At 42.4% G+C, this 24,490-nt stretch overlaps 1 protein-coding gene across 1 annotated transcript in view; it reads left to right on the top strand.

Annotated features, from left to right (window-relative positions):
* Nucleotides 1-231: 231 nt before the first annotated feature.
* Nucleotides 232-24,490, top strand: part of SLC17A6 (solute carrier family 17 member 6) — a 40,696-nt gene continuing 16,437 nt past the window's right edge. The window contains exons 1-6 of the mRNA XM_072793766.1: nt 232-1,233; nt 3,807-4,059; nt 5,519-5,637; nt 22,351-22,465; nt 23,559-23,646; nt 24,225-24,311. Of these exons, the coding sequence (XP_072649867.1) occupies nt 1,148-1,233; nt 3,807-4,059; nt 5,519-5,637; nt 22,351-22,465; nt 23,559-23,646; nt 24,225-24,311 (748 nt within the window). The 5' untranslated portion in view covers nt 232-1,147. The remainder of the gene's footprint in view (nt 1,234-3,806; nt 4,060-5,518; nt 5,638-22,350; nt 22,466-23,558; nt 23,647-24,224; nt 24,312-24,490) is intronic.

The raw sequence follows: 24,490 nt of genomic DNA, 5'->3' as shown, positions 1-24,490 counted from the left end.
TTTTCTATCCAAGGGAGCCCAAGTGCCCCAGAATTCCAGAAACACAAATGCAATATGTTGTAAGCTTCCTTCCCTGAATCACACACACTGTCAGGGCTGGCGGTAGCGCGCTGAGCAGAATGTAGGAGACTGAGGAGTAACTTGTCAATTTTTAATCAAGCCTTCCTCCCTTGAAGAGCCAAATGCACCCAGCCTCTCTGCAAACTCTGGCGATGATGACAGGCTTGGTTTCCATAGCATCCATTCCTGGAGATGCCCACAGGGGTCCTTGGTCAGGGCGATCCACCCAGCTCCCCTAGAAAGTTGGCCACCTGGCCAGCCAGCAGCAGCTTTGCGTCTCCGGGAAACTTACTCTGTCCGTGGTGCTGAACAGTGCGGCCGCGACGCGCTGGCCCGCGCTGCCCGCCGCGCTCGGGAGAGCATCCCTGCCGCTGCCCGCCCCAGAACTGTGTATCCGCTATTTACTCACGTCCTCAAAGAGCAGCAAGCTTTCTCCATCTTAATTCGACACAACCGCAGAGCAGAGTTGCGCCGGCGTGATGGGAGGAGATCACCGGGCAAGAAGGAAAAACTAACAGCAGCATTGCTCACCTGAGACCTCAGATGCTCCCAGGAGTTTTGGAAGCGCTCTGCTCCCTACAGCAAAGACACCATTAAAAAAAAAAAAAAAGAAAAGAAAATACTATTCTTCTGATTCTGCTTTTACACAAAGATTCTGTGACATGTCTGCTCCTCCGTTTAAAAGCCAGAAGATTTGACAGCAATCAGGTTTTCAAAAACCGGGAATTTGCATTGTTTTTCAGTGGACTGACTTCCAGGACAAGGACTCCTCTGCACCCGCCCAAATACCAAGGCACTGGTGCGCCCTTTGCCACCGGATCCTCCCCTTCCAATGAGACTTTCTGATTGTGTCTACCAACTCTCCTATTAGGAAACCCGTGGGTTGCATGCAGCTATTCTGTTGTATTCTCTTTCTCACTCCCTCCCCTCTCTCACTCACACTCTTGCTGGAGGCACACCAGTACCGTTCTGCCGCGGAGAAAAAGCCCACAACTACCTAAAGCGATTAAGACAATATGCGCAACTCTCGCCTTTCGTAGCGATCACTATTTAAATCTGGCGAGAGCCAACACCAGTCTTTTCAAGAATGGAGTCGGTAAAACAAAGGATTTTGACCCCAGGAAAAGAGGGGCTAAAGAATTTTGCTGGAAAATCCCTTGGCCAGATCTACAGGTAAGAGAAAGCAAACCCATGTTTGCCTGGGGCTCAGCATGAAAAAAATCTGCAGGGCTATTTCCGTAAACCCTGGTTGCTTTGAGAGATTGTAATATGATCGGAAAGTCTTTGTTGTTGTTGTTGTTGTTGTTGTTGTTGCTCATTGCTCAAGCGGGGCTGCTCTGGAAACCTGCTTATTAATTCGGGAATGTTGCACTAAATGAACCTGTCTGCTTTGTGTGTATGTGTGTGTGGGGTTTTTGTTTTGGTACCTGCAGGTTCTCATCCTTTCTTACCCAGGATTTATCCTCTTTACAATCGAGAAATGATCAGCACCTGTTCAAAGAATCTTTGTTTTGGTGTTTATAGTGACAACAAATTAAATTCCTTTGATGCAGACAAATGAATTTTTTTTAAAAAAATAGAACCTTCAAAAAATTAACCAAGAAATTCCAAAGAGTAATGGCAGAAGGAAATTTAGATCTCAGCTTCAAAGCCACTCAAGTACAGAATCTCCCAGTGGAATCTTCCTTCTGTGCTGAAGGAAGAAGAATCAAAATATATCAATAATTAATAGCTAAAGCGGTTCCTCTCTCAGAACCTAAAACAATGTACATGTATTTTAATTCTTTGACTTCTCCCAGAAGTCTATTTCTTGCCTGTCACAGTGTTTATAAGAAAAGCCATAATAATAACCAGCAAAATGACTTTGAAAGTACTAGAAATGATTTCATTTTCTCAACCTTCCTGTAGTCAATGTAGTAATTATGCTGAAAATTCTACAACTTTAAATCACCTGAAGAATACTACATGAGTACACTTTTCTTAATAATATGAGCAAAATTAAGAAGAGAGGGCAGGGACAGAAGGATAAAACGATTCCAAGAGAGCGCTAATTTTCACATTTGGGATATTGAAGGCTTTAGAAGTGTATAGAAAATGTAAAGAAAATGAGCAATGCACTTCCCGATTTTCCAAATCTCTTTGGATCTGGTGGGCTTCATGGAGGCACCATCATGCACCTATGCGGCAGTAGATACCGCAAGGGCCCTGCAGTCCCGCAGCTGCCCTGGAAAGAGCTGTTCTTTCCCAGCTCAATTGCCATCAGGTGGGGAGTTCAGGTGTCTAGTCTAACTTTGCATATATCAGCTATAAGCCAATGTAAAAAAAAATCACATTATTTTTTTCTCCCAGAATAAAGAATTTGCCATGTGTTCTGACATTGAGGTTGAACTTAAAAAATAAGAATTAACATGGTTGCAAAAACCTCCATGACCTATCCTCCAGGTGATATTTTGTAGGATTTGGAAGTCTGACATTGTTTTTCTGGTAGCCTCAAATTGCTTGGCAGTCAGCTCCCGACCTGTGCATTCTTGGAATCGATCTTAAAATTTCATTAGCTTTACTCATGTGTTTGGAAACGATTGTGTGTGAATATATCATTGAAAGGGGCGCACAGGAAAATAAACTACACGGTGGATTGAAAAACCTCTGCAAATTGTAAACGGGGAGGTTCTTTGTTTAAATATCGGAAGTATCCGTCTCAAGAGTCCACGATGATTGTCCTCTTCACATTGATTCTCTTCTTCTTTTTTAGTAGACATTTCACGGCTATGTTGTGAACTAGAGCAGCACCCTCAGCTTTTAGGCAAACCATTCCATCACCCCGCTTTCTCCTCCTCCCCTCCCCCTTCCCTCAAGGACGAAACCCTAAAAGGAACTGAATTAGACGGCAGAAATCTTGTGAAACACTATGCAAATTAAAAAAAAAAAAAAACAACCCAACAACAACCACAAAACAAAGCATAAACGTGAGCTCTACTTTTGGTGGAACACCTTACCAGAGTCGATTTTGGGGGGCACGTTTGTGGGTCTGGGAGTCGCATTTGACGCCTTTGGAAATCTGACATTTTTCGCTGTTTGTAACCGGGATAGTAATGACGCAAGATTGTGAATAATTAATTATTCATGTTCTGGCAGCGGGAAGCTTAGGTGTCGGCCATATGCTGCGGAGGCCTTTGTTTCAAACTCGAGGAACAGGGAGAGGGAAGTAAGGCAGGTGACGGGAGGGCGGACGTCGGGCGGCACCCGGGCCTGGAGCGAGGCGCAGGGTCCCTCGGGGTCGGCGCCCAGCTGCGGGGCGGGGCGGGGCGGGGCGCGCGTCCCTAACCCGGACAGCTGCAGCCTGCGGGGCACAGGCACGGAGGGCCCCGGGGTCCAGCCGCCTTCGCTGGGGGGCGAGGCCCTGCGGGCGGGGGGCGTCCACCCCGGGGCCCACCTGGCGCCGCTCCCGGTTTCCCCACAAGCTACAGACCCCGCGGGAAAGTTAGGCCCGTGTGGGCGAATGCAGGCGCTGCGGGACGGATCCCGAGGCGATGGGGGCGGGGGGGGGGGGCGCCCCCAGCCAGGTGGTGTTAAAGTTGAAGACGTGCAAGGAGGGGGCCTGGCAGGAGGCTGGAGAGCCGGGGAGGTCCCGAAGCCGGGTGGCGCCCTGGCACCCCAAGCCCCGAAGGAGGACCCTGCCAGGTCCTGGGCGTCGGGGGTGCCTAACCCGCGCATCCTTGCCCCCCGCCCCCCGCTCTGCCGCGCAGGGTGCTGGAGAAGAAGCAGGACACCGGGGAGACCATCGAGCTGACGGAGGATGGGAAGCCCCTCGAGGTGCCGGAGAAGAAGGCTCCGCTGTGCGACTGCACCTGCTTCGGCCTGCCGCGCCGCTACATCATCGCCATCATGAGCGGCCTGGGCTTCTGCATCTCCTTCGGCATCCGCTGCAACCTGGGCGTGGCCATCGTGGACATGGTCAACAACAGCACCATCCACCGCGGGGGCAAGGTCATCAAGGAGGTGGGCAGCCGCGGCACCCGCCTGGGCCCCAGCGTCCCCACCGCCCCCGCCGGCGCCGCCCTCCTAGGACAGGGACCCACCTGGGGGCCGAGTCGCTCCCTCTGCGCTTCTGCTCCCCGGGCCTTCCTCTGCGCACCTGCCAGGTGCAAAACAGCATCGAGCTCCCTATATATATATATATATATTTTTTTTTTTTTTTCCTTTCTGAAGAATGACTTCATACGAGAAGTCGCCTAATTAATGTCTGCTGAATGTCAATCGGAATCTTTTCCGGTCACTCGCAGGAGGAGGGCTGCGTGTCAGTGATGATGGGGTCCCTCTGGTGTCCTCCAATTCCGGCCAAACATTCCCAGTAAAAAAAAAAAAAAAAACAAAAAAAAAAAACGAAACAAATCCAAAATCAAACCAACGGGGAGCCTAAGGGCTTTGAGGAGCGGGCCACCGGGGTCCCAGGCCCGCCCCCTCCTGATGGCTGTGCGGAGGGGCCCTGGGGACAGGAGACTCAGGCCTCAGAACCACCGACACCTGTGGGGCTCGCTCCCCGCTCGGGCCCGGGCGAGCTGCAGCAGGGCAGAGCCAGGGTGCAGGGGGGAGGGGGGTGGTTCGGGGACGACCCGGACCGAGGAGACCCCCCCCTCTGCAAAGTGCATTTGGTTTCAAAATAGGAATCAAAGGGAGCAACGCGCTCCTCAGCTGCCCAGGCGAGCTCAGCGCTCCTGGGCCTTTGGGGCGCCGGCAGCGAAGGTTCTCTCCGGGCGGCGCGGGCTGGCGGGGGGGTGGGGGGGGAATCAGGTCTTAGACTTCGGACACCGTAGGGCCCCCCCGGACCTTCCCGTCCCCACTGGCCGCCCCCACCCTCCGCCAGGTCCCCGGGCGACCCGGGTCTCTGCGGCCTGCGCGCGTCCCCAATCTGCAGGGACGATGCTTTTTGCTCTGGCTCCTCCGACGTCCTCACCTTCCGTCCCAAGGGCCCCACGTCCCTTCCTCAGCATCGCCCTGCTTGGATTTCATTCTGGAAACGACCTCAGCTGCTGCCTTAGTGCTGGCGGGCCTTAGCTAAAGGGACCCGGCTCAGGGGTCCCCGCCCGCAGCCCGCAGCCCGCAGCCCGCAGCCCGCAGGCGACTGCCTCCCCGGAGGGCACTAACCTCCACACCTGGAGCTCAGAGGGGAGGCTCCTGCCTCGGGGTGATCGCACCCGCCTGATGGGGAGGGGGGAGCTGGGGGAGGGCAAGGCCAGGGCCCAGCTCCCTCCTTAACTGCCAGATGTTTCCAACAAGCAGTTCAAAGCCGCGTGTCTCCCTCTACAAGAAGGTCTACGTTCAATTCTGTTAGAAAACGAAAAGTCGGCCACCCCCACCTGGGGAGCGCGGGGGGCACCCCGGGGCGCCAGGGGCCCCGCCTGGGGTGTGCGGCCCGAGCACTGACGATGCTCTTTCCCTCCCCTCCCCTCCCCCCCAGAAAGCCAAATTCAACTGGGACCCGGAAACCGTGGGGATGATACACGGGTCCTTCTTTTGGGGCTACATCATCACCCAGATCCCGGGCGGCTACATCGCGTCTCGGCTGGCGGCCAACAGGTAAGGGCGCTCGGGCTGGCGCCCCGGGAGGGGCGGGCAGGGAGTCCCCGCGGCGCCCGCCCTGGCAGGTGCCTCCTCGCAGAACCCGGCCCCCAGGGCGCGGGGAGGGGCCAGACGGGCCGCGGGGCTGGGCGCACAGGGGCGCGGGGGTGCGCGGCTGGGGGGCGGTGACACCTGCGGCTCTGGCCAGAGCATCCCTCGGGCCCCGGCTCCTCCGACGCGGGCCCTGGAGCCGCCTGCACGGTGCTCGGTGCTCGGGGTCTCGAGGACGCGCTTCCAGGGGGGCAGCGGGATCTCGGGGGCGCGGGCGGGGCGAGTCCACCTGCTGCTGAGCCAGTGGGTGGGGCGGGGGTGGGGTCCGACCCCGCGACGCCCTGAGGCCTCCAGCCCCGCAGCCCAGGTCCCAGCAAAGCTCCGGGAAAGCCACCGGGGTCACCTGCGGAGACACCCCCTGTAGTAGGGGGCGTGAGGACGCAAGGGGTGCGGAGCTCTAGGAGCACACCTGGCCACTGCAGGAGGAGGGGCAGCTGTATTTGCTTCACTCTGTAGATATGAAGATAAATAAAACTAAATTAATCTTCCTTAAGTCTGAAGGATAAAACTGAGAAAGAACGCCCGCACTCCCCTTTTCAAGTGTTGCTTCATAGAGACACCCCCCTCCCCCCCTCCCCCCGCAGAAGACTTAGGGTCTTTCTTTGGACTTTGTACCTGTGACTTCACCTCTCTCGCCCCCTCCAAAGCCGGATATTCCGGGGAAGGGATCTTGACCTGGGCACCTCTCTCCTCTTTGCTTTTGTAAACTGGTCCCTCCTCATTTCTCAGTAAAATCTCCGAGAAGGCCTCTTTCAGTGGCTTTTGTCATCTAGGATCCCTTTCACCAGCGGTGACTTCCTGCTCAAGATGTTTCCGCCCTCTCCTGTCCAAAGCCCAGGGAAGAACTCTTGCAAGTTTATTTTAGGCTTCAGAATCCTTGGGCCAGGATTTTTAGACAGTCCTTCAAAATGACAAAAGAAGAGAATGAAAGATTAGGAACGGTGCCTTTTGAATATCATCTTTCCCCTGACATCATGATGGTTTGTACTCAGAGCCAACAGGAGACAAACTATTCTTTTAAAAAAGGAGTTAGCTTAAAATGAAAATCATTAAACTCTTTAGAGAAGCCAATTCTATGGATGGGATAACTGAAATAAAGGGAAATATTTCCTTAAATAGTCCTGGTAATGAACATGCTACACTTTTGGCTGTCATATCCCCAAGGCATAAGGTCTTGAATTGGGTTTTTTCTCTTCAAATTCTTTTCTAAAACAAAACAAACTTCACAGAAAGATAGTCCAAATATATGTATACGAACTATTTTCACTTCAGGGGAAAACAAGCAACAATTCACACACACAGAGAAAAAATGATATAGGAAACTATGTAATGTGAAATGAAAGGATAATGGCTGTGCCTTTAAGGTGTTTTTTTTTTTTTTTTTTTTTTCCCAGTCAAAACCCTCAGCTTGCCAATTGTTAAAATGCTAACATTTTCCTGCCAGGAAAAAACACCAGGGATGCCCCAGCTTTTCCCTCTTTGTAACACTAGGAGGTCAGTAAACAGGTTTTCCTGGCTTAAAAAAAAAAAAAAAAAAAAAAAAAAAAAAAAAAAAAAAAAAAAAAAGCAAGCTCCTCTCTATCATTTGTATTATGTTTAATAAAGACTGATGCTAACTCAGGTTCTGATATATTTGGTAGATTTTCCTTAAAGGAGAAAAGTGTGAACTTTAGAAGTCATATTTGGATCTGAATTCACCTTACCTTTATACAGATATTCAAGAGAGGGAAACTTAATGTTTTCAATGTCTTGTGTTCTCTAAGACTGAGAAAACTACAATTTATTATAAAATATGACAACGTATAGAAAATATAGACTAACTTCCTTATCAGATCTTAGCGCGTTGATATATTTGCCTCATTTAAAAGAATATAACAAAACATTACAAATACAGTTGAAGCCTCCTGTGAAGACAGGTTTGAGAAATATATAATAGTCCCTTTTCTCATGATGAAAGTATCATATTCTAAGAAAAATATATAAAAATCAAATATAATAAAAATCATAGATTATACAGAGACCTTATTGTTAACATGTTGGTAAATATCCAAACAGCCCTATGTATGCTATCTAGAATTTTATCTTAGAACTTGTTTTTTATTAACATAAAATCTGAGAGATTTTTAGAATTGGTCTGAAAGTTATACATTTCCCATTACGATCGTTTTTCAAAAAAACTAAAAGCAACATACAAGACCAGTTTTCCACCTGCAAATATTGTGCGCCCATTCAAATAAACTTCTCCCTGTAGATCATCTAATCATAGAACAATATTTCCCTTGGGTGGGGTACTGGGGACAGATTCCTTTCCCTCTAGGTGTAAAAAAAAGCTCACTTTGGAAAGTGTTTGCCATCACAGGTATGGGAGGAAGCGGAGTAGAGGAACTGAGGTGTGTGGAGACTGCTCCTCTAGAGAGAAGGGCTCCTGGATACACCTCCTGGCTCGTGTCTCAATGAAAAACCATTGGCAATGATGTGGCTTCTCTATTTTATGCTTTCAGCAAAAGCAGCTGAACCCTTGGTCAGAATACAGATCCTTGGTCCCTTTTCTGGTCGGACTTTAAGTATTCTTGTTTTCCTCCTCATTGAGGGGGAAAAAATGGGGAGTCACGGGGAGAGAAATCTCAGTCCCAGAGGAGGACCTTTGCATCATTTTTTCCTTTGTCTTTTCTTAAAGGGCTATTGCATATTGTGAGCAGGAGAATTTAGTTACCTCCCTGGAGGGCTTTGGGGTGAGGAGTCATGGAAGATTCCTGACAAAATCTGCAGTGTTTTTAGATGAGAACAGATTTACTCCAGTGATAACAATGTGTTGGGGCAGATCAATGTTGTCTTTAAACAGGACCGGACAATAGGCTTATAATAGTAATCAAGATAATTACACATGTGAAATAGCTAAGGGTTATTTTTACCTTGCATTTAGACTGATGAGGGACCTAGGCAAGTACTTAACAGGAGAAACAACAGAATTTTTGCAAAAGGCCTAATGAAAGATGGTCAGATTTACCAAAGGATATTTGGTCAACCTTATGTTTTTAATGGACTATATTGTCTTCACAAGACTATTCTTCCTTCTGTCTAGGTGGCAATATTATATAAACCCTATTTAAAAATTTTCCCCATTCTGCTCATGCTTCCTTGATCTGCCAATGCTGATTTAGTTTTTTTACAGGCACTTCTTGCCAGCTGTCACATCAGAATTTTAATTATTTATTAATTTATTTAATTATTTTTGTTTTGTCCAATTAAGTGTAAGCTCCTTGAGAGCAGGTGGTTGTATCCACGCTGTTTTCATGGTTGTACCCTAGCATCATAGACAGCCTGGCCCAAGACAGGTATTTGTTGAATAAATAAAATGAACACCCCCAACAAAGCATTTGGGCTTTTTAAAAAGAGCCTAGAGCAGAGTGTTTAAGAGACAGGTTCTAAAGACCAACCATGTGGATTCAGACTCTTGAATGTAGTACTTAATCACTGAATGCTATAAAACATTATTTAACTCCTCTGAACTTCAATTTATGTTTCTGGAAGAGGGGACTAATCAAACTACCTACTTGATATGAGTATCATGGCAGCTAAATAAGAGAATACATGTGAAGTTCTTACAAGTGCCTGGCCCTCATTAGTTATTGGCTGTTATCATTTATTATTAATAAGGTCCTAAATTCAGAAAAAAAATGAAAGAATGAATAACGTCTTGAGGCCATTCAATATTCCTTATGTTTAAGTTGGTCTTTGGTATTAGTAATACAAAAGGATTATTTCTACTGTGATAAAAATGCAAATCTTTCACCCGTTGGATTTCTAGCTTGAACATTATTTTCCCATATACATTATTTACACATTATTGTTCAAAATAATAACAAATGCCTTAAGTCTCATTTGAAGGACTGTCTTAGCAAAGCTTTTTAGCCAAGGGTAAAGAGAGTGCTAGTGATTCAGTGCTTTCAGTCTTTGAATTCTAGTCAGGCACCAGAAAAACACTTAGAGAAATCCATTTTAAGTTTGAGATTAGACTTCTCTGTTGAAAGTCATAGTTTATTTCCCTCTACTCCTCTCGTTAATTTAAAAAGTGTTTAATTGCTGGTACCGCATTTTGTCTTTTCGGGTATTTCTTGGGTTTCTAACTTGATTTTTGCTAAAGTAAAACAAAAAGAAATAGTTCTTTATTTGCATAAGAGATTGAGGATCCTATGTGTCTGTAGCACGTGGTGAACTTCAGCTAACAGGAAAAAAAAAATCCCTATTAGAGAAAGATAAGGTTCATCTAATCCAATCTTCTCCCTTAGGGACCAGGAAAGGAACTAGAGAGTCAGGGAGGTGGTGACTTGCCCAAGATCACAAAGAGATTGGCACCAAAACTCAGATATCCAGTAATGCATGACCTCAGGTTATCTCTACACTGAAATTTAATATCTCTGCCTGAAACTACGTGCTTCACGGCGAAGTTCACTTTCAGCAGCGAGCTGAACCATCTGCTCTCTCAATGAGTGCCTACAATCCATCATGCCCCAAATCCAGGACAAAAATCCAAGAATTAGAAAGAGAAGCCTTTAGCTGGCCCAAGGGATCCTTTGGTTTTGGTGGCAGGAGAAACATACTGTATTTTTTGTGTGTGTGTAGGCAGGGACTCCCAAATGGTGTGGCTTCAGGAATGATTCTGTTCCCTTCTCTACAAGACACAAAAACCCAAACATGATAATGACTTAAACATATAGTGTGATTTTTCTACAGGAGAAAATGTGGCATTTAGAACTTTTTCTCCCAACCTACTAACGTGGTCTCCTGCAAGATTTCAGAGATTTGAGTATCACTGGGCAGGGGTGTGGGTGGGTAGGTAGTTGGGGTAGTTTAGACCTTTTATCTGCAAAAAAGAAGAAATTCTTCCTTGGGATTTTGATAGATACAACTCAATTCATACCACCATCATGAGAGAGAGAGAGAGAAAGAGAGAGAGAGTAGTTTAGACTTAAAAAAAAAAAAAGCAATGAATTCAAATGCATGGATTTTAAAACAAGTAATGTGACTTTGCATTTATAAAAATGAAATGGAGTATACTTTAGGTAAGAGTATACTCTGGCCTTCCTGATTCTGAAAAATTCTCCTGTCAGAGGGATTTTTCAGAAAGAGAGGGATGAAGATATTTTAAACATAACATCTTCATACTTTAAGCCCAGAAAGGAACATTTTTCCTGGTGTTATTCTCTTCCCTTCACAGAAATAAAACAATGAAGATGCGCTTTATTTATTGGAATAAGCTTTGGAAATGAATTCTTAAGTGACATTACTAAACACAAATGCAAACATTATCTCTATCTATCTATCTATCTATCATCTATTATCTATCGCTCATTTACTTATCCATTGCAGCATCTATCGCAAGCAGAGGTTCCTTAACCCTTCCAGTGAGAAACATTTGCAAATTCCTTTTGTCTGAGAAAATAATTCAGACTGGGAACAGAAAGCTGCGGCAAGAGACCACCGTCCTGCTGCGGTGGAAATGGTTTCTCACCATCCAGTCCTGTAGGGCCAGAGGTGACTGTTTCACTCATCTGGCAGCCTATCGGATATCTCACCGCCTCCTCATTGTGGGTTCTATGTCTTAGGTGTCTGGGACTGTGCGGAAGAGACCTTCCTTTTTTCCAACAAAAGAAAATACCCTTTCCACAAGATGAATAAATGGATTGAGAGGGGGAGGGGTCCCCAAGGGCTTGCACGTGGTTTGCTGACAGGAGCTTCTCTTTCCTTCCATCCTCCTCTCCTCTCACCCTTTACTAGCTCTGGCTTCCCCTGCGGCCGCCACATCCAACTACTGCAGTGCAGAGGCAGCCTGGGGAGGGGGGGACGTGATTCTGAGGGAGGAGAGAGTCAGGTGGGCAGCTGGTACAATGATTCTCCCGCTGCCATATGCCACTGTTGGGGCTGTCTAATTTCTCTGTCATGAGTGATGAAGTCATTTTTACAACTTAATGATGTACCAAGGGACCCAGAGGGCTGGCTTGTGCCTGTGTATTCCTTTTAAAATATGGGAATGGGGCATCAGATGTGACAAAGGGAGGCGCCTGAGCCCTGATTTGATTAGATTAAATAGATTAAACAGCCTGCATCAGTCTATTCCTACAGACCCTCTAGGACAGGATTAGTGCCACACCTGGGGTGAGGAACACTAGTTCCCTGTTAAGTGACAAGTCATCGTCCAAATGGAAATGGTTTGATTGATTTGGGGAAAATGAATATCATCTGCAGAAGTGACAGGTCACCAGTGTGCCTGTCACCTCTAGCAGGCAAAGCCTTTTGGGGTGGGCTTGGTAGCTGAGGGTGTTCGTGGTTCTGGGTCATAGAGAAATAATATGACTGAGAATTTCACAGCTAACTCACCCTGGACACACCAAATGTTAATCATCAGTCAGGGTGTGATGCAGGTTTTCAGCAATTACATCTGCTTTTCCAAACATTTCTGTAGCAGGGACACTATATGCTTCTCCCTTTTGGGAATCTGTTTAGTAATATAGAGCCTCCTACCACACCTACACACACATACACAAACCCCTGTTCTTGAAGTCACTCTATGTAAGAGAATATAGTAATTTCACACTGGAAGACAAGAACAGAGAGAGGGAGAGAGAGAGAGAGAGAGTAACAAGTAGAGGAAAAACAAGTTGAAATTAGGTTTTAACTTGAAAATAAGCAAATTGAATTCATTTTAGTATTTCATTTGCTGCAGGAGAAATCATGAGGAAAACAACAATTTTAAGTAGCTTTCAAGTGGTTTATCATTTTGAAAAGCAATCTTAATAAGCAAATGACCCTTATTCTATTTCACAGAGATTATGATGTTCCCTGAGAAATGGAGAACACCCATCAGTTTCTCATCCTCTTCCTAAGGCATTTGAAATGTTAAGATTTTTCACATTTAGTTTGCATGTTTTTTTTTCTTTGCCTTTTTTTTCCCTTGGTGCAATTACTGACACTCATCTCTGACTTATATTTATACATGTGGGTTTTTCAGGTGGAACTCTAGCTGCCAATTATAAGGAGAAGGACATTAGGCGAAAAGAAATATCATTGCTAGTAGAGATGCAACTTACTCTGGGGGACTTCAAGTTTGGCAAAATTTATTTAATTAATAACTACATGGCTTGATTATTCAGTGAAAGAAATGGTTTAGTTTATTTTATTGCTGAAAAAATTTTGTGTAATTCAGCTAGAATTTTCATTGATGGTTTATTTTTATATGTGGTGCTGATATGAATATATTGCCTGATGTTATACATGCTGATATAAACACTGCCTTATATTTTAGAGAACTCAGATTTATAATTTAGAAAGTAAATATATATATATTAAAATAGGCAGATATTTACTTGGGGATATTTGTTTCTAGAAAATTTTTTTTTAATGTAGAGTATAATATTTCTCTATTTACCTATACATTTTTCACCTTTACTTGGAATAAGTGGTGGATCAGACCATAAGTGAGCTTCTTAACTGACATGAATTATAAAACAAACAACAACACAAAACCCAGAATATAAACCAGAAGTCAGCTTAATTTTACAAATGTGCAATTGGTTACTTATATTGAATAGAGTCTTAAATTTCTATTCAAAATCAGCATTCATGAAAACACTCTCAAATAAACTACATTATTATTTGTCTGCCATTAAATTTAGCATTCGGCCTATTGAGAAACATTGAAAATGTACCTGAGGAAATCCACAGTGAAATTTCAAAAGACAATTAAGATTGTAAAAATGAACCTAAAAAGCAGCATTGATGCTCTTCTTAGTTCTACTGAAGTCAAGCAGTGACATGATTACTTAATTTATATGATGGAGTAAAAGACAGCCTTCTCCTTCTCTGTAGTTAAAAAGAATTTAGAAATCTAGCTTTTAGATCAAAATGGGGAAAAACAAAGCCAGCTCAACTGAATGGAAACATAGAAGAGCTACTCTAACCAGGCACAGTGGAGAGGGGTGAGTGAGTATCAGAAAGCTTTTCAATCAATGTGAAGTAGATCATTCAGGGATAACATTTCTACCTCTCCCTAAAGAGTACATTTGTATTGGGGTGGGAAGAGAGAGGATATGAGTTGTAAATTGTTTTTGTAATTGCCTTAGTTCCTCATTTCAGGAGACAGATGAAATTAGACAGATTCATTTACTAGACTAAATATACGTTATCACTAAACTTTTTACATACGTCATCTTTCTTCCTCATAAATACTCTGTAAGGCAGACATTCTTAACACTCGTTTTATTGATGAGAGAACTGAAGGCAAAATAGCAGTTATTTCCCCAAAGATCACTAGCTGATAATAGGAAAAGCTGGAGTATCAACCCCAGTATATCTGATTTCAAAGGATGTGCTTTTTTATTAAACACATTTCTCCCTTTTTTTAAAAAAAAAACACATTTCTCCTATTAAAAAAAAAAACTTTAGCATGTGTTCTTTAAAACATTTGTTTTACAGTTTCTTAAAAAAATTCACTGTATTATTTAGTGCTAGGCTAGGCTCATAGGGAAGAACATGGCTGTGGAATAATTTAAAACATTTTTTCACGATTCTGGTTTTTAGACAAGCCTTCTAATCAGAATAAACTTGGAAACCTATTATGGTAGAGATTGCTTTCAGGGCAGCAGCGCTGTGAAATGCAATTGTGTGTCAGTGTTGAAACCAGTGCTAGAGATAATGAAATTCACATGAATATTAAATATTTCTTGGTATATAACCTATTTCCTTCTGTTGCGATATCAAAAATATATTCAATGCTTATGTTTGTTTATTTGTTTGTTTTGGTTGACATCGGGCCAAACGAAACGAACGACTGTCAAGCATAATACAATATAGATGATGACATTAAATATTGATAAATGGTGGGATTCTTTAAGAGGACAATATGTCATCTCTGAAGCATTACCGCCTAATTTAATTTTGAAAGCAGAGCTTTAGCGACAGTGGTTTCAAAGGCTGATGAGGATGCTGTGATAAACAGAGAATGTAAATGGCAGTCGGTTTCAGAAGATTCTACAGTGTTGTTGGGAAGACAAGGATGAGGCCAGACTGGGCCACGTACTTGAACTCAGCAACTCTCTCAAGTGAGGATTTGATAAATATCCGCAAGAATACTCTAAATTCTAGTCCATAGCCTCCATCCTACAGTTATTCTATGAGAGTAACTCAGCTTCCTAGGATTTTTAGGATACCCAGAACAGCAGTTCATCTCTACTAAAAGCTCAAGAACAAAGAAATGATCAGTTGATTGAAATAGATATTGGGATAACAAAGGTTCAAAGAAGAAAGATCTGTTATCACCCACATATACCTCAGAAAGGGAAGTTATTATCGCCTTCTGTTTTAAAGTCTTCGAACAAAAGTAACTGGGTAGCCATTTCCTAAGAGCATGTCATGTATAAAGCATTCTGATAGCAACATGGGGTTTGAAAACATGAAATAAAGACCCAGACTGTGTTCCCCAAGGGGCACAAACAATGCAGGGTTAGGGGAATATGTGATGTCTTGAATTAAGTCTTATAAAAGCAATCTACAGTGCTTGAGGAGTCTCTGAGAGACGTGATTAGCTGAAAAAAGAGGTGTACATGTGTGTGTGTGGCGGGGGGTAGGTATTAGGGATAAGGGTGGAGGCAAAGCTATTACCAAGACACATATAATTCATTTGGATGATGCCTGTCCATGTAAAAAAAAAAAAAACATTTTGTTTCCCGCCAGATATTTTAGATTGTCTATTGAGGCACAGATCGGGAGCCCGATGCAGTGCAATCCACTCTGTAGGCCTTCGGACTGGGCGATAGAATTTTTTCTCTATGTCTTCATGCACTTTAAGCTGATAGGATTTCAAGATGACATGAAACAACTCTGAATCCATTGTTGCAGAAACAATACTATTTAACCAGGACAAAAGCACTCTGGGAAAAAAAAAAAAAAAAGGGCAAAGAAGAAGAATTCTCTGAAAACTCTAAGGAATGTTGGGAAATTCCTGTATAGTGATAGCTGATATTTATAAACCATTTACTCTGAACCAGACACTGTCCCCTTTCATAACTAATTCGTTTAATCTTCCTGATAGTCCTTTGAAGTATGAAAACTTACTACTTCTATTTTACAAAAGGAAAAAGTGAGGCTTAGTGAACTTAATAACAGCTTGCCCAACACTATACCTAGAAGGAAATCAGAGTTGGAATTTGAATTCACACACCGTAACCACAGCTTTTATTCTTAATATTATGTTGTGCTGTTTCTATGTCCCCAGGAGAAATACAGCAGCTGCTCAGTCGATTCGGTCAGTGAGGGCAGTCCAAAAGAGGCCAGAGAACTTCACTTTGGGTCTTGTTTCAACCATCAAATGGCAATTTGTTTTGTAAAGGATATCGCCCCTGTTAGCAGGTGTTTCCGTTCCATTCTTGCCCCTCCCCTCTATAAATAAGGGTAAACTCCCTTTTGCAGTGGTGTCTGCCTCTGTCCATTTTAGGTTTGTCCCCAGCCCTGCCCCAGATCTGCTCTTTTTATGCTGTCTTGGGGGGGAAATCTAGCATAATACTGCTAAGCCCATGATTCTCAAGTCAGGAAAAGTAACATCAGCGTCACCTGGGACCTAGTTAGAACTGCAGATTCTCAGGTCCTGACCCAAACCTACTGAACCAGAAGCTTTGGCACCCAGCAGTGTTTGGACAAACCCTTGAAGGCGGTGATCATGAAGGATGAAATCTGAAAAATCACCATGCTGAACTATTTTGTATTCTGGGACTCCTACTCCATACTTAGTTCTATTTCTTCCATTTCTCTTTTGAAACCTAGACTTGGCTCATAAGGAGACCAAACCTTCCCTAAATAAGCTTCTCAGGTTGACTACTTTGAAACATAGGGCAGGAGTAGAATCCTCTTTCACTCCTCACTGCTATCATCCATTATCCAAGTTGTTTTTGTCTTCCCAAATTGTTGCCATTTTACCTGCTGCTGCTGGCACCGTGTGAGTACTAGTTCTGCTGCTGTGACAGTAGAGGAGAGCTTAGCGGGAATGTGTCTAGGATCTACAACCAGCCTGAGTAAATGCAAACCATACTTCTCCACTTATATTTATGTGACTGTAGCAAGCTATTTAAACTCACTTGTACTTGTTCTATGAAATAATTACAGCAGTAGCTGCAATCCTACAGCAAACTGATCCTATTGTTACTTTAAAATGAGAATCTAGAACAGTGACTGACACACACTAACACTTCCAGTAACCATTGGTGATTTAGTATTATTTCTACCTGACTGGCTCACATTTATGGATTTATTTTTACATGTAGGTCACCTTTCAAGTGTATTATTTTTAGCCTCACAGCAACCCTATGACATGTAATACATGAATTTATCAACATTGTACAGATCCTAACGCCCCTTAAGTGTATGTCAGGTGTTCTTCTGGGTGCTTTACTTGTAATAACATGTAGGTTCTGTTAATATCCTCATTTTGAACGAACTAGGGGTGGTGGAAGGGGAGGTGGGCGGGGGGTGGGGGTGAATGGGTGACGGGCACTGAGGTGGGCACTTGACGGGATGAGCACTGGGTGTTATGCTATATGTTGGCAAATTGAACCCCAATAAAAAATAAATTTATAAAAAAAATCCTCATTTTGTTGGCAAGGAATGAAGTGTAGTTAGTTAAACAAACTACTCGAGATCATTCGAGTAATAGATGACAGAAATGAACTTTGAAGCCAGGCAGTCTCGTCTTAGAAACCATGCTCTTGACCATTATGTGACTCTGCCATCTTATAGGCAAGGAATCAGAAGCCTAGAGAAGTTCACTAATTTTCAAGTCACATAGTTATTAAGGAACAGAGCTTGGGTCCTATAAAAATTTCTGTACCATAATTATGTTACTTTCTCCCCCTCTACCACCGTTGGTGACTTTGGCGCCTTGCTCCTCTGTAACCCATCATCTTGCCTAAATTTACATGGCTCTTGATCACTTTCTTTCGCACTGGCCTCACAGATCCCTCTCCCCTTAATTCTAGTAAGCTTTGTGCTTACTTCACTCAGAAGGCTTAATCATTATCTTCTACAGTCACTCTAAATTGCATCATCTCCTGGGTGCCATGGACTTCCAGACTCTGCTCTTCCCCTCGTTCAATCTGTATTTCCTCAAGTCTTCCTCACACCTTCCTTGTTCATAATCTCACTCTTGGTGGTCTTACTTCTCCTACTCAGGGTACAGGGGCCACCATGTCCAGCCATTTTAAATACTGACCTAGTTTCTGACATAGAATGAAATCTCTTGCACTGTTTGAACCTTTGCTGATCCATTTCCTCTTTTTGGAAGTTCTTACTTCTTCCTTTTAACATTCATCTTCCAAGGCCCGGTGTGAAAATATTTCCTGTGAAGGGCTCACTACTTGGTCACTCCAGCTGGATTGGGTCTTTTCCTCCCTTGCTTTTCACTTTTACTTCTCTTATGACCTTTGGCTTAAGTTATTTCTTGCTACTTGTCTTTCCCTTCCTTTCCCCTACCACACCAAGGGCCATCCTATCTTTTCTACTAAGTGCCTAATAGCATCGTACCAATGACAGAGCACAGATTTTCATGTCAGAGAGCCCTGGATTCCAGTCTCCACTTAATGCTTGCTTGTGTCTTGCACAATCATTGTCTCCGGTTTCTTATTTGTAAAATGAGAAGAATGTGCGGCTCAGAGAGTAGTTGTGAGGATTAAATGAATTAAGGTAGGTGGAGTGAGTATAGTAAGAGCTTTGTAAGCTTTAGCTCCCTTTTCCTCCTCAGCACAGTACCCTACTCTAAATATAGTCTCACAAAGAATTGGAGTGTGAATGCATAAATGAATGTTGAATGAAGTGGCTGCTTTAATTTTGGCTGTGTGTAGCACAGCAAGAGAAAGCTTGAAGGCTTCCTGTACTGAGCAAGAATTTTGATAATCAGAATTTTAATTACTTGGATATTGACTTGGATAACAATGATATGAAATTTTAAAAAGATGAGGTTCTGAAAAATCCCATGGATTTCATTCTTTTTTTAAAAAAAGGATTTTATTTATTCATTTGAGAGAAAGACAGAGGGGGAGCATGAGCAGAGGGAGGAGTAGAGGCAGAGGGGGAAGCTGACTCCCCACTGAGCAGGGAGCTAGATGTGGGGCTCAATCCCAGGAACCGGAGATCATGACCTAAGCCAAAGGCAGATGCTTAATGGACTGATCCATCCAGGTGCCCTACGATGGATTTATTCTTAAATAGAAGAAAAGTCAATGCATTTCTATGATCCAATAGCAACTAACAATGAAAAAGGGATAGGTAAAAGAATTTAGGTAAAAGTAGGAAGCATTTAGACATGTCACAAGATTGTATAATTAGAAACACTACTCAGGGCAAGGGTGGAAAATAAACTTTAAGAGTGACCTGTTGGTGTTTTATTTTAGGAATAGTAGGATGAGTTCGGGTAGCTTTGTGAAGATTATTATTTAAATTACATTATTATTATTTAGATTTACAGTTAGAATTCCGAAACACATTACTAACTGCACTTGTGCATAATCAGATGAAGACCCTAGTGGTAAAACCCACTGGCTTTGGAGTCAGAGAGAATAGATTTGAGCCAAGGCTCTTCTACTTGGAACTGATGAACAAAGCGTGCAAGTGATTTCACTTGTCTTGGGCTTAGTTTCTTCGTCTATCAAATGGATGTATGAAAAATATCCATCTCATTTGGTTGTGAAGTGGATTTTATGGCATGTGAAGTGTTTGCATGGTGTCTGGCAAGTTGAAGAAGCACTTACTAGGTTTAGGTCTAACTCTAGTAAGTGCTCAACAAATAATTCATGACTGATTCGGTTCTGCTGGTGGATGATTTTGTTCCCCAAGGAAAATGTTGCAATTTTTGTAGACATTTTTAGTTGTTACAACTTGGGGGCAAACACTACTGGCTTCTACTGCAGAAAGGTGATAGGTGCCACTAGACACATAATGCACAGGAGAGCGTCTCACAACAAAAATTATCCATCCCGAAATATCAGTAGAGTAGAGGCTGAGAAATGGGTAAAATTCATGTCTCAATGGCCTATCTAGAAATGCAGTATTTTAAAACTCTTCAAATGGAGAGAGTGAGGGTTGAAAGTTAAATTCATAGAAAATAAACTTCCTGCATCATACTTTCAAGAAATTATTGGAAAAGAAGACACACATGTTAGATAAAATTGGATATGAACATTTTGTGGGCTTTTTTGCAAGCCTTAGCATACAAAAAAAAAAAAACATTTGGATTTTTTTCTTTTTTTAAAGATTTTGTTTATTTATTTATTTATTTATTTATTTATTTATTTATTTATTTATTTATGAGAGACACAGAGAGAGAGGTAGAGACACAGGCAGAGGGAGAAGCAGGCTCCCTGCAGGGAGCCCCATGTGGGACTCGATCCCAGGACCCAGGATCACACCCCAAGCCGAAGGCAGACGCTCGACCACTGAGCCACCCAGGCATCCCATCACCTGGATTTCTTAATAAAACACAGATTTTCAGGCTTCACTCCCAGCATAGTCTGATTTAGAAACTCTGGTGTGAAAAATCTGCATTTTTAATAAGCACTCCAGGGAATTCTCCTGCAGCTGGTTCATGGACAACAGTTTGAAGGGATTCTTCCAAAGGGCTAAATGAAGTGGATGCCTAACTCCTATAAACACTTTCAAAAATTCTGTAGCATCATGTAGCTCTGGTTCTCATTATCCTTAAAGGCTGAAGCACGGTCAGTCTCTTTTATTATTGAGGATCATAAGCAACGTGGGATCCATCTACAGAAAATACAGTCAGCACGAGTTTGGCAGTACCCAGGCAGCCTCTCAATATGACCAAGACCCCAGTGTCATCTGTCCTACCTGCCTTCATCCTCCCTGTGACATGGGTAAAACACTCCTACTCCCAGAACAGCGTAAACATGTTCATCTCGCAGCCTTTGGGAACTTGCACTGTTCACCACTAGGTCCAGGAAACATGCTCCATGCACTTTCTCCTATTTCCTTTCAGCCTTAAAGGAAACCTCCAAAGTATCCTGGGCTTTGCACACAAGAACATTTGGATTACATTTTTAAGAGAGGTGAAAATTCTTTCAATGTGAAAGTAATGATCAATAAAAACACATTTTAAGTCAGTTTTTATAACAATTTTGGGTTCTTATTTTACAAAGACACATTATATGATTTTGCATGTCTTTTCTGGAAAAATAAATTCATATTCAGCAGAGGTTTAATGTCACTGGAGGTGTGGCATTGTAATGGGAGTAATCATTTTTAGAAATAGAAAGATTCTATTTTGCGATAGACTTTTAGGAGATACGTTATTTTTTGACTCAAACCTAACAATACCTATTTTGCAAACGGCACAGGGGAAGTACAGGACAGGATATTTATGTCCTGTGTGACCCATCTCAGTGGAGAGAAGCCACTGAGGACAGGCGGTATTAGGTTACATCAGGTAAACAAAAGTATTTGACCTGGTCTATGATTCGTGGAAAAACAGCTGTTCCACTTCAGCCCTTCATAAAATCATTTCTCAAATTTCAGTAGCTGATCAATAATGACCAGGGACCCTTTTGGAAACTCCAGTCATTTAACTCTTACACTTAAATGTGCCCCATGGAAGGATCAGACCTTCTATGAGGCAACCATCTTCCCTGAATTCGAGGCTCAGTGTTCAACTGGAGAAAACTTGCCCAGGACACACAGCTTTAGCTCATTCGAGATAATGTGTCACCAAATTCCTCTGCAAGAGGATATTTCTAAATTTAACCAGTTAAGGGACTATTTTTCTTACTTAGTATGAACATTATGGAAGATTAAAAAAAAAACAGAGTGGAATTTTTGCTTGCAGGTGGAGGAAGGTGCAAGAACCATATTTTCAGTAATTATTTTCTGAATCACCCTGTGTACGGCGCACAGCCAGGGGTGTGCCTCAGACAGTACCCCCACCCACATCCACAAGAAAGAAAGAAAGAAAGAAAGAAAGAAAGAAAGAAAGAAAGAAATATATATATATATAATAGTTATTTTCACTACAAATCCTTGTGCTGTGGGATCTGATCGTGAGATTTCTTGGGGCATTTAAAGTATAATTCCATTCATAAAATATTTATGTATATGCAGCTTCTAGGGAAGATGCAAGTAGTCGTATAATATGAGACATAGCTCCACTCAGGCATTTATTCTTTTTCTGACAACTTTTCAGCGAATCTCTGCTATGTGTCAGGCTCCGTGCTGTATTAGGGATGCAACAGTGTCCCTCCCTGAACAACAGACTCTTGCCCCAAAGCAGCTTACATTGCAGACTGAGCTATAAACCCAAGCGGTGGATGATGATTCGTTAAACATTTGCATTTTGTAATTAGATCTAAGAAGAAAATAAATACAAGTGCATATAACAGGATTTGTTAAATTTTTCTTTTATTTCTCACGTTTCAATAATGTAACATTTCAAGATAGTTGAAGTATCTATTTGTAGTGGCCAACCAAGCAAGTCCAAAACATATTTTATTCTTTTAGAAAAAAAAAATCGATCTTAAAATTGCATAATAACTTGACCTGAGAAAATTAGATCCCTTAACTCCTTTTCTTTTTCAGGGTTTTTGGAGCTGCCATACTTCTTACCTCTACTCTGAATATGCTAATCCCATCAGCAGCCAGAGTGCATTATGGGTGTGTCATCTTTGTCAGGATATTACAAGGCCTTGTTGAGGTATGAAACTGCAGGATGGCGTCATCTTAAGGTTGGCATGTTGATTAGAACCAGCAGATTATCTTTGACTTGATCTACAAATAAACATTTTATAAGGTTGTGTCTACATAGTTTGCTTAAAAAATTGGAAAATCTAGGCAATTAGATCTTTTGTGTTTAAATAATGCTAAAGTACGATTGTGACTGCTTGCCTCCCCTTCTTTAGAATTGAATAGTATTAAAAAAAACACTTAATGACTGCTTGACTTTAAAAAAAAAAAGGACACACAGTTTGATTAATATGCTGTGATGAGAATTTCTGAGTCCGTCCTTTGCTGATGATAACCCTGAATTAATACCTTTTGGGAGTTTTATACCAAATCCCTGTTGGACTTGAATCATGATTTGAGTTTTCATCAAAATATTTCATTGACTATGTTCTTTGGGAATAAAACTCTAATGAATGACTTTTGCTTCATCACCCTATAGCCTTTGAAAAAATATCATTTAAAAACTTCGGATTCGCCTACTTTTGCCCTTCTCTGGAAGTATAGTGGGAGAAGATAAATCCGATATTAAGGCACTGAGAACACTCTCTTTTTTCTCCAAAAAGAAATTTAAAAAGTGATAGGATAGAAATACATAAAATAGATAATTATTTTATAGGTCTTAAGTTCTGGATGCTACTTTCAGGAAGTGTGAGCTTCAAGGACCTAAGCTTTATCTTCCTTTGTATCGATTCCTTATATTTAGGAATCACTGTGTTTAAAGCCTCACAAAAAGACCTCCCACATTTCTCAAACTGTTCAGAGTTCTGGATGAATGAAGTACTAGAGGGCCTTTTCTTTTATCTTCATCAGAAGAAAACTGAGGTGGAAGGAAGACTTGAAGGGTGGGGAGAATTTGGACAGGTCACTGAAAAGAAACCATGTCTAACCTGATCTGGGCTGAAAGGCTTTCAAGTGGAATTTCAGGGAATTAGCAAAGATCTATGAGTAGCAGGTTTCCCTAATACCTTGTACCTATTCTAAGTAGACAGCATCGTAGAAGGGAATGCACTTATTTTTCCGTGACCCTGTATCCTAAATGGTGATGTGCGTCTTCCCCATCACAGGGCGTCACCTACCCAGCATGTCATGGGATTTGGAGTAAATGGGCTCCTCCTCTAGAGAGGAGTAGATTGGCAACCACTTCCTTTTGTGGTGAGTACTGCATGCAGTTATAGTTATGCTGGATGAACGTTTAGGAATATTTTAGATAAGAACTGAAAGTTGATAAAGCTTACCTGTAAAACTATTTGGTGTGTGTGCTTGTGTGTGTGTGTGTGTGTGTGTGTGTGTACGCGTGTGTGGAAAGGCATTTGACTACCATTTCAATTTATTTAATTCTCATTGGTCTCCATAAATCCTCTATTTCTTTCTTCCATGTTTTGTATTTTTCAAGGCATTCATCCACTCTAAGTTTTCAGATATTTGTGAATAATTTTTATAAGAGTCCTTGAAATTTATTTTTTTATTATAGTCTTGTTATTTTTTTTTTAGTCTTGTTATTTTTAGATCTCTTTGTGTCTTGGGTAAGTAGGTCATATCCACTAGTGTAGTCCTGTATCACTGGTAATGTATGTAGACATATATATGTATTTGGAGATATAGAGGCATGAGTGTGCGTGCACCTGAGTGTGCAAGTGTGTGTTTGTGAGAGCCTGCCAAGAAACGTGAAATGAAGTCAAGAATTTCTGTTTATTTCACTTACCTACTTCCCACTCTCCCTTTTACTTTAGGCTCATATGCTGGAGCTGTAATTGCAATGCCTTTAGCTGGCATTCTTGTGCAGTATACTGGTTGGTCTTCAGTATTCTATGTCTATGGTATGTGGTATATCTGTACAGTAAAGTTAAAAGAAATGGGTATAAACTAAAACAGTGACATAGATCACTGGATGTACTTCTGCATTTTACTCACATTTTTTTCCTTAAAGAATCTTTTCCTTATATTTTGAGAAGATCAAGAAAAATGTTCTATTTCTATGATTCTCCCTACTTTGTTA

The sequence above is a fragment of the Canis lupus genome, chromosome 23 (assembly GCF_048164855.1).
Source record: "Canis lupus baileyi chromosome 23, mCanLup2.hap1, whole genome shotgun sequence".
Lineage (NCBI taxonomy): Eukaryota > Metazoa > Chordata > Mammalia > Carnivora > Canidae > Canis > Canis lupus.
The sequence above is the reverse complement of the archived record's forward strand: the minus strand, read 5'-3'. Positions and strand labels throughout refer to the sequence as shown.